The sequence below is a fragment of the Corapipo altera genome, unplaced genomic scaffold (assembly GCF_003945725.1).
Source record: "Corapipo altera isolate COAL_440 unplaced genomic scaffold, ASM394572v1 124, whole genome shotgun sequence".
Classification (NCBI taxonomy): Eukaryota; Metazoa; Chordata; class Aves; order Passeriformes; family Pipridae; genus Corapipo; species Corapipo altera.
Window position 1 is genome coordinate 951977 of NW_020884967.1, and position 10404 is coordinate 962380.

Sequence of the window (10404 nt, forward strand, 5' to 3'; positions counted from 1 at the left end):
GACAAAAGTGCCTCTGCCCCTTCCCTCCCTGACTGCCCCAAGGCTGCACTTTGCCATCCCACCAGCCAAACACTCCCCTCTGGGCCCAGCACTGGTGGCTCCAAAGAAAATTTGTGGTGGCACAGCTGGACATCCCCTGGGTGATGCTGCTGGGGAAGTTGGTGCCATTTCTGGGCCTACCAGGTGTGATGGTTTCACTCTAGGCCTTCCTGGAGACCAACTTGAAACCAGGAAGGAACTAGGAAGGTGATCATGGAAGTATTCCACACTTTTCCTTTATGTAACTTGAGGTATTAATAAAGCCAGCAGGAGGGACCTCGGTCTCTTCCTTTCCGGCGAGGTTCGAGAACAGTGGGTCCCTGTCTCAGTCTGGCTTATCTGGAGCTGAGGCCTCCAGTGACTGCTGTTATCTGCCACGCGTGAGGGGAGAGTGCTGGGCTGTGTCCAGCCATCTGCTTCTCTCAAGGGAAGTGGTGAGATTTTGCTAGTTCTTCAGTTTGCTGGTTACCGGGTTGTTAGATTGTGTAGACTTGTTTGGTTCTTGCCCCTTTTTGTCCTGTTTTGTCCTTTTCCCTTCTCCCTCCCCCTCTTACCTTTTAGGGAGCTATTTAGGGTTTCTGGGGTTATAGTATATAATATTCTCATTGTATATATCTGTCTTATATGTAAAATATATATATTTTTGCTATAGCTTTGGCTGCTGGGTTTTTTTCTTCCCTCTCTGGGAAGCAGGCCTTTGTTGTCAAGTTTCGGGGACTTGGCGGGAAACCAGCTCGGAACTTGCACACCAGGCCACCACAGCATCCCTATTTCTCACTGGGACACTTCCATGGAAGGGAAGGGGTTTTGTGTTTGGACATACTGAGATGCACCCCTCAGATTTTCCCTCAGCCGTGGTTTCAGTTCTGCCTTCGCTCCCAGCGTGGGAAGGGGAAGAGAAACTACGTGTTGAGGGGAGGAGCTGGGGAGGAGCAGTGGATCAGGGACATTGTGGGGGTGAGGCTGGCTCACCATTGTGCCTCCATTGTACCATTGGACACTGGTGCAGAATCCTGTCCCCCTCCCCAAGAGTCCCCTGTGCATGGGAACAGGAACAGTGGGAGCCATTCCCCTGCTCTGTCCCGGTTGTCACAAAAGTTGGTAGAAAGGAAAGGAGAGTGCCAGACCCACCCCTGGGCCCTCTCCTGGGGGCATTTAGGGCAGAGTTGGGGCTCCCCAGCAGCGTCCCACAGCTGGGGGTTAGTCAGGAACTGTTTGTCACCTCCTCCCTGGGATCCTCATCCCCAGGTTAGGCAGGTGGTGCAGGAGCAGCCTGAGCTGGAGGTGCCAGAGGGGGGGACACAAGAGTCCCTTCTTGCCATGTGGGGGCTGGGAGGACAGCAACCATCTTTCTCCAGTCAGGGCTGAAATCCAAAAGCCATTGTCCCCTCCTTTGGAGCTGATGCACCCCACAAGAACTGGGATAGGACAAGGTACCATTGGTGGGGAGGGGGAGCCAGGGGGACCCTTGAACATCTGCTTTCTCCTAGCGATGCTTCCTGGGACTCTCTTTGCTCCTGGCTGGCTTTCTCCAGGCCCAGCCTGTCACAGCACTTCATGCTCGAGACATTATTTCAGCTCTCATCCCTCCCACACGTCCCCAGCCCTCACCCCAGCACATTCGCTGCGCTCCCATTGGTGCAGAGCTGCCGCAGTGACTGCTGGGCTGGGCTGAAGCGTTGGACCCCAACGTTCTTCCTCTTCCCACAGTCACTGCTGCTGCTTCTTCAGCCCCTGCAGGCACCATGCAGCCCCCTCACCTCTTCCTCTTTCTTCCCCTCCTCCTCCCTGGGATGTGGGCAGACCCAGAAGGTAAGTGGGAGCCCTGGCTCACCCAAACCACTCTCACCCCTGCTGCCAGAGGACCCTACAGGTTCCTCAGAGGAGGCCACTGTCCCCTGCTTGTGGGAGACGATCCCCAGCATCAAAGGGCTGCCCATCACAATGCAGGACCCAAAGGTGTTTTGTCCCTCTCTGTTCTTGCCCCCAGCTCTGGACTTCTACCCCACTGGCTTGACACAGGGCCTTGGGCACACAAGCAGAAGAGAGACCAGGGTCCCTAGCCAGGCTTTGGGTGTTGAGGTTCCCCCCATGATGTCTTCCCCCTGCAGGGAGCCCATGAGCTGCCAAGGGAGAATCAGCCCCACGTGCTGCCGTGGGCCCCTCCCAGCAGCCCCTCGTTTTTGTGGAGCTGCACCTGCAAGAGGGTGTTTCAGGCACTGCTGTTGTACGAGCATTGTACCACAAACAAACCCGTGAGACCTTGTGCTTCTGGGGTGGGCAGCATCACACATGGGAAGGCAGGATTGATCTCTGAGATGTGCTGCACTGCTCTCCTCTCAGGGAGCCCCCAAACCTGGACAAAATGCTCTTTTCCATCCTCCATGTCCTCTGCACCAGGTACAGGTCTCTGGCGGACACAGGTCCTGGCACAGGTGTTCTTCTGGGGGGAGCATCACCCCAAACAAGCAGTGAGGTGCCCCTTCATCTGCTCTACACAGTCAGACAGCAGCGCTGGGCAGGAGGGAGGCAGGGAGGGGAGGGGACAAAATGCCTGAAATCCTGTGCAGGACAGAAACAATTCGTTGCAAGTAAAATAGAGAAGGAAAAGGAGAAGCAAAGGTAGAGGAAGTTCAGCCAGGAAAGCTACCCTGAGCAGGCTGAAGAGCACAGAATCATAGAATCATAGAATCATAGAATAGATTGGGTTGGAAAAGACCTCCAAGATCATCAAGTCCAACCCCTGATCCAACCCCAATTACTATATCATGGCACTAAGGGCCACGTCCAATCTCTTTTTAAAAACCTCCAGGGATGGTGAATCCACCACCTCTCTGGGTAGGCCGTTCCAATGCCAATCATAGAACCATGGAATGGTTTGGGGTGGGAGGGACCTTTAAAGACCATCCAGTCCAACCCCACCTGCCATGGGAAGGGATATCTTCCATTAGATCAGGTTGCTCTGAGTTCCATCCAACCTGCTCTTGAATGTTTCCAGGGATGGGGCATCCATCCCATCTCTGGGCAATCTGTGTCGGTGTCTCACCAGCCTCACAGTAAAAAACTTCTCCCCTGTATCTAGTCTGAATCCCTTCTTTCTCCCCCAGCCCCTCCACTCATCTCCTTCTTACACCCCTTCTCATCCCCATCCTTCTTTCCAGCAGAGCCACAGGTTCTCCAGTACCTCCTGACCGGCCTCTTTGCTAACATGACCTCTGCTGAGGTGTCAGCGACGGCAGTCCTGGGGGATGTGCCCATCTTTGCACTGGATCCTGCCAACTGGAGCGTCCACTTCCACTGGCCCTGGGTCAGCCAGGCCGCGGCCGAGGGTGACACCAAGAAGCTGATGTCCCAAAGTCAAATGGCTCTGCGCAATATGGTCCGATATGTGCATGAAAAAGTCCAGCAGACAGAAATGGACTGTGAGTATGGGAACAACTTCAGTCAGAGCCCTGGCACCTCTCCCCAGGGTCAGGCTGTGCCCTCCTCCACCAGGGTGGCATCTGGGGGGCGTTTCATAGGGTGCAACAGCTCCTGAAAGTGTAACGCTGAAGCTGCTGGGGCATATGACTCGCAGGACTGGGGAGGGCAGCAGACCTGAAACCCCTTGGGGCTTCTGCCATCTGGCAGAGGGGACCCCTCTGCACACCAGGGAGTTGCCACAAAATTTACTGGGGCTGCAGGACTCACATAGCAAAGATCATGAAAGAGAAAATTGAGGGCAAATATTTTGGGGGACAGTATTCTTTTTAAACAAGCACCCCCACAATAACTCCATCCTTCCAAGGGGCCTGAGGGTTTGCAAGGTGTCTGGGGTTTCCTGAAGCAATGCCCCGTGCCCTGCTAGCCATTGCACCCTGCTGCCCATCGCACCCTTCCACGTGCCCTCAGTCATGTCCCGCCTCGTGCCACCCATGTGCCACACACTCATGGGATCTCTCCACTGGCTTCACCCTTGGCAGACCCTCTGGTGGTCCAAATCCGTGCAGGCTGTGAGCTGCACCCCAACACATCAAGCTGGGGCTTCCTGCATGTCGGGGAGGGTGGCAAAGACCTTGTAGCTTTTGAGGTGGATGAAGAGCGCTGGGAGATGCAGCAGGCATCCCAGCTGGCAGAGCAGGTCATCACGGACCTAAACAGAGCAACGTCCATCAAAGTACTCCTGGAGCACCTCCTGTCCTTCATCTGCCAGAGACAAATCCGCACCCTGAACAAGTACGGGAGGGCCACTCTGGAGAGACAAGGTGAGACCACCCTGACCCTGCCACAGCCACCCCAAAGCCCTGGGGCCAAGCCGTGCCCAACCAGGGCTTCCCCCACCCCTTTGCTCCCACCCCCCAGAGCTGCCCGTGGCCACGGTCTTTGCCCGCACGCCCAGCCCACACCAGCTGCTGCTGGTTTGCCACGTCACCGCCTTCTACCCCCGGCCCATCAGTGTGGCCTGGCTGAGGGATGGCCAGGAGGTGCCTCCGGGCCCGCAGCTCAACACCAGCCCCATCCTGCCCAACGCTGACCTCACCTACCAGCTCTCCAGCGTCCTGGCCGTGGCCCCCCAGGACGGGCACAGCTACGCCTGCCGCGTGCGCCACCGCAGCCTGGGCACCCGCAGCCTCCTCGTCCCCTGGGGTAGGTGCCACCCGTGGGGACAGCAGGGGTGCAGGCAGCAGCCCCTGGCCCTGTGAGGGGCAGCTCTTGACTGGCACTGCCACCCTTACACGGTCACCCTTTTCTCCCCCTCTCCCAGAGAATCTCAGCACAGCTCCAACCATCAGCATCACCATCGCAGTGCTGCTCCTGGGTTCCACAGCCTCTGCCGGGGGATTTTGGTGGTGGAAGCGCAGGTGAACTCTCCTTCCCATTGCCTGCTCTAAGATTTATGGGCAGGTGGGTCGGGCCAGGGGTTGCAGGAGCGACAGCTCTACAGGGATGAACTCCCTGGCTCTCAGTGCAGCTCACAGTGTCCCCCCTTGCAGGAAAGGTAATGAGGCTACATGGGAGACCCAGGAATTCATCAGCTGAGGCCTGGTTGCTCACTCAGAAACAATTGGCCGCTCTTCCATGTTCATTTCATGTCCCACCTCTCACCCATCAGCACCGACACCGTTTTGTTCTGGAAAACCGCGGCATTAAACAGCTACAAACTTCCCCTGATGCATGGGGCTCCTGTGCCTCTCACTCTCCTTTACCCTCAAGAGTTTTTCCCAGGAAACCCCTCAGCACACTGCAGAGACTCCCCATGGCAGCCAGGAAGACTCTCCCTTTTCCTGGAGTTGGTCTAGTTGGTGTTCTCCTGGCATGTCAGGAGAAGTCCATGCAGGTGCCTGGGGGACAGTGGGTCATGTTCTGATGGCAGCTCCAGCCATGGCCTCCTGTGCACCCACAGCCCCCCTCTCTCCTTTCTCCTCGAGGCAGCTCCAAGGCAGCCTGGCCACCGCGGTGCTGCAGAGCACGGCTGCACATCCCTCCCTGGGGCCATCCGGGGCTACAGGGGCAGGGGAGGTCTCCTCCTCACCCAGCTACACCAGTCCCGCCGTCTCCAGGCCACAGCAGGTGGGAGCTGCCCTTGTCCAACCTCGCTTACCCCCTGCTCTCCTTCGGGAGCTGTGAGCTGAGAGCACGGGACACAACGGGGGTACCCCGGAGCCCCATTCCCGGATCGGGATGGCGGATGCAGCCCATGGCCAGGCAGCACACCCGTCTGCACTGGGGGTAGAAAAGCGGAGTGTGGTCACCATCCTCAGGTGACCTCCATGAGCAAGGGGCTCCCCCTCACCCCCCTCGCACGCCTCCTCACAGCTCTTCCCACTGTGTCCTTCCTCCATTTCCTTCCCCCTTTCCCACTCCCACATCCTTCCCTCTCCCCGCACATCCTCAGCCCTAGCCCCGGCCCCTTCCTCATCTCATTGCCTGTCCCCTTTTCCCCCTGCCCAGCCCTACCTGTTCCCTTGTCACGTCCCCCCCATGTTCCCGTGTCCCCCACCCAGGGGCCCTGCCTGACCGCACCCGAGCCACCCGCCAATGGTGACGCGCCCTGCACCTGACGTCACCTGGTGCCAGGTAGATCTCCGGCCGCCCCACCCCGCGCTGCCATTGGCTACGCCGCGGTTCGTTCGCCAATGGAATCCGCGCTCCTCCCTGCGTCATCGGTCGCTGGGCAGGTTGTGGGGCGAGAGCGGCGGGGCGGGGCCGCATTTCCCCGGTCCCCGGCCCCATCCAAACCCCACTCCCTGTTCCCAAGCAGCTGCCCAGGGCTTCCCTCCGACTCCCCAGGTCCTCGGATCCAGCCCCCGGCCGGATTTGCCTGTGGTATTTAAGCACAACGCATTACAAGAGATAATGCCAAGCAGCTGTGATTCTGGCTGGGCATGGAGAGAAGCAAACCTTTTCTGTGCAAAATGGGGGCCGAGAGATGGGCTGTGACCTTGGAGGCAAGTCTCTGTCTCCAGGATGCTCCATTGGCTGCTGAGAGTGTGCAGCAAAGGACCTGACAGCCTTGCTGGTGCAGGTTGAGCTCTGATTGCTCTCTATGTGGGTTGCATCTGTCCTCAGCCTGGCACACAGTGGCTTCCAGATGAGGAATGGGACTATCTCAGGGCAAAAGTGAGCAGTCAGGATCTCAAGTCTGCTTTTTTTCAAGGCAATCAGGTGAAAATGTGCTGTTAGAGCCATCTGCACTGCTTACCATTTTGATTTCAGTGCTCTCACCTGGTTATTATCTTGCAGTGTTTTCGCAACATAAAAATTAAATACAGAAAGCCAAGTCTTCCTCATCCACACATAGCCCTTTCCCACAGCTCAGGATGAACAATGTAGGTCGAGTATATGTTGATGGAAGGCACAGAAGGGTTCCAACCCTGATCTTCAGTTTATGAGCTACCCTCTGCTTGACAGAAAGGACCAAGGAGGGGGAATGTCCGGGGTGACGGGTGTGTGGCTTCCCAAGGCACCATTCTGTGTAAAGTAGCCCTGCTGTCCCGTGGATGGCTGAAAACCTGCCTGCCCATAGGAGATGGGGAATGAGCTTTTGCTTTACCTATTCAACTGTGTTTACTTCAACCCAGGAGTTTTTTCACCTTTACCCTTCTGATCCTCCTCCTCGCCCCACTGGGAGGGAGAGAACAAGCAGCTGCATGGGGCTGAGCTGCTTGTGGGGGTTAAAGCAAATCAGTGTCCCTGTCCTATGTTTGGGAGTGCCTTAGAAAGGAGCTTTCTGCTGGGATTTGCACAGCTCCTGGCCCAGGACAGCCACATCTGTGACCATCACACAGGTCTTGCCAAGACAAGCTGTGACACAGGGGTTTTGTGTCTCCTGCTTCCCAAGCAGAGCCAGAAATAGTGTTACGTTATGAAACACCCGTGGGTTATAGAGGATGTCTGTCAGGAAAAAATTGTGTCCTGCTGCATTGGCTTTGAACTAGTTCTGGTAGAAAAACAGACCACCAGATTGTCATTAGAGGACTCTCAAGATGCAAATCTCTGTATTTCCCAGAGTTCACTCACCTAGAGGGTCGTCTGCTTTGGGAGCCCTCTGCCAGAAGAACGTGGACTGCATAGGGGGGTGTTTATAGATGTGTCTGTTGTACTTCCCAGTGGAATAATCACCTAAGGCAGAGAACAGCACAGAAACAGTTAAGTTCTGGCCTTTTTCTCAAGTCAAGGAGTGAGTTTCACCAGGAGGGGGCCCTCCTTAGCAGTTGCAAACAGCTGCCATCTTTCTGAGAACTTCTACAGCTCTTTCAAGCAGTGAGCTGATTTGCAACCAGTAAAGCAGAGTAAAAAGAAAGCATGTTTGTTTTGTCTGAATGAATGGCTGGAGAAATACTACTCACGTGTCCAGGTGAGATCTTGGTGTCTATCTTGGGAAGTCCACAGATGGGATATGTTGAAGCCACATTCTTCCCATTTCTGGTTGGAGAGGGCTCCAAGTAATCACAGAGAGGACCCAGAGGGCAGTGCCTTCTGCAGGACGTTTTGCCCCTTTGACTTATGTTCATGGGGACTTTCATTTTGGTAGGGTTGTGATTAAGGTAAGCTAGGATGGAAAGTATATGAGGGGACACCTGTGTGCAACTGCATGTTTGCAGAACCTTTGTAATTGGAGAAGTTTGAGTATCCAGTTTCATGAAATTCCCTTCATGGGTGACTTTTTCCTCCAAGAAAAACACACAAGTTGTACAGTGCCTTGAAGTGCCAAAGGGTAAAATGCTAAGCACAAAGGGGTTTGCAACTGCATTGTTAAATTGTCCTAGAAACTAAATGTCTCTCCTGCCTGCAGAGTTGAGAGTGAGGCACTCATCCCAACTTCACTATCACTTCCTGCCCAGCTGAATGTGTCTCCACACAGTGTTAACAGTCGTTGAAGTCCCCCCTCGATATTTTCCAGGAATCTCGTGCTGTCCTGGGAACCATCCTTTCTCCTGTGGTACTCAAGGTAATTAATTACCTTTCAGGAGATCATCAGTAACACACCCCTTAACTCCCCTGCTACCATCCTGCCATGGAGCTCCTGCTGCACCTCCTCACCTTTTCCAACCAGCACAGAGGGGCTGAGAAAATTATTTGAGATAATATTGCAGAAGCCACTGCAGAAGCTGATGTCCTTGCAGATGCAATAGCAGACACACAGCACTGCGGATGCCTGTGCAGGTATAAAGACTGTTGGAAGATGCAGGAGCCAAAACAAAGGTAGATACAGTGGCAGCTGATGCTGCAGATGGAGACACTCTGGTAGATACAGATACTGTTGCAGACAGATGCAGGTAGGTTTGTTAGAGGGGTTTTTTCCCAGCTGAATCGACAGCCCTGAAGAGAGGAGAAGTGGCCAACGTGCTGCAGAGAAACTCAAAACTCTTTGGCCCTGCCTCCCCTTGCCCTTGTGTTTGCATTGATTGTGCAACAAGTCAGGAAGCATTTTAGGAAAAGTACAGTGAAAACAGAGCTGCCAATGCTATACTCACCCAAGAATGGGACATTCTTGAAGTGGTAAAATGCCTGCTGTTTTGTTTTATCCGTGGGAGGGTTTTAGGAGTTCAGTTTTGCTTTTGACTGACTGTACTTTGATTTACTGGGATGGTGTGAAGTGGGAGCCTCTCCTCCAGCACAACCCTTCTGGGGTGGGAGAGAAGCGGCACAGCCCCCAGATAACAAAAACACAGTGAAGGAGTTGCAGAGCAGTTCTCTGGGAATTGGGGTATTTCCAGAGAAATTAATATGTCAAATAGAAAAAAAAAATAAGACAAAGGATGTAGGTGCTCTCAGGGTATTTGGGGTGCAGTCCATCAGACCCATTTCGGTAAAAATGAACCAGTTAAAAGACCAATTGGGAACCGAGATGGTGATTCAGTGTCATTTATTTCTGGTTTTGAAAACTCCAAAGAGCCATCTGAGCAGTTTGTTTCTCTTTCCATATTTCTAAACAGATGCAAGGTAAGAATGAGTCAGTGGTTAAAAATAAAGCCAAGCCTCTTATCTTTTTATATCCCTAAGTAGAAAGTGGGATGTGCTGCATTAATCAAGCCATGATTGGAAGTCCTCTGTAGGTTAGGTGCACTGAAGATGGAGAACTGATGAAGCTCTCCTTTCTCTGTCAATTTTCCCTGTCTCAGGAAAGGAAGAAACAGAAACTTTTGATTAAAAACTGTTACAGGGAATATCTTTGGTGGGCTCTTGCTTTCTGTGTACATATGAATGAAATTGTGATTTACCAAGACTCCCTTGAGTCAGTCCTAACTTTGTGGGTGCCCAGTGCAGAGCAGTAGAACAACGAAGTTTTTCTAAATATTTTCTACTGCTGTCTGTGCTTCACCATGCCTGTGCTAAGAGTCTGTGTCTAAGTTATGTCCCCCTTCCCTCAGTGCTGTGCCACTATCTACCCATATACAGATCATCAAGGTTAGAACAGCTCTGGGGAGAGTCCTTCGTCCATCCCTGTGACCCCTCTTGCATGGGGTTAGGGGATGTTTGTGTACTGGGAACCCTTCAGCTGTCACCCAGTGTCCCATAAACCATGCTGGTCTGTTAGAGCTGCCAAGTGACAGCCAGGGCCTTGACTTTTTAAAAATGCTTCCTGGGTTTGGCTTTACCAGCTTAGACAGTGGGACCAGCGTGACTTGCTTGTTTAACATGGGCCCTGTAAGTTAGTAAGATACTCTAACATCATCCAACATGTAATTTTGGAAGTATCACAGTGTTACATGGCCTGTTTGACAACGTTGTGACCTACTTTGGGGCCTTCTGACCTAATCAGATAGACCAAGATACAGAGCCTCTGCAGCTGGAGTTGGACTCAATCAATCACTCACTCACATTGTTTAGGTGTTGTCAGAGACTGAAATGGTTAATGATTTATGCATTCTAGGAGACTTT

At 53.6% G+C, this 10404-nt stretch overlaps 1 protein-coding gene across 4 annotated transcripts; it reads left to right on the plus strand.

Annotated features, from left to right (window-relative positions):
• Window positions 1–1713: 1713 nt before the first annotated feature.
• On the plus strand, window positions 1714–5185 carry LOC113957436 (T-cell surface glycoprotein CD1b-3-like). 4 transcript variants are annotated; one of them, XM_027664960.1, is made up of 6 exons: window positions 1714–1851; window positions 3201–3461; window positions 4002–4283; window positions 4381–4665; window positions 4784–4923; window positions 5013–5185. In XM_027664960.1, the coding sequence occupies exons 1-5, from the start codon at window positions 1785–1787 to the stop codon at window positions 4882–4884; spliced, it is 996 nt and encodes a 331-aa protein (XP_027520761.1). In that variant the 5' UTR covers window positions 1714–1784; the 3' UTR covers window positions 4885–4923; window positions 5013–5185. The 4 variants fall into 4 exon arrangements, with proteins under 4 accessions (XP_027520761.1, XP_027520759.1, XP_027520762.1 ...); XM_027664958.1 differs by having other exon boundaries at window positions 4784–4880; XM_027664961.1 differs by having other exon boundaries at window positions 4566–4665.
• Window positions 5186–10404: the final 5219 nt, after the last annotated feature.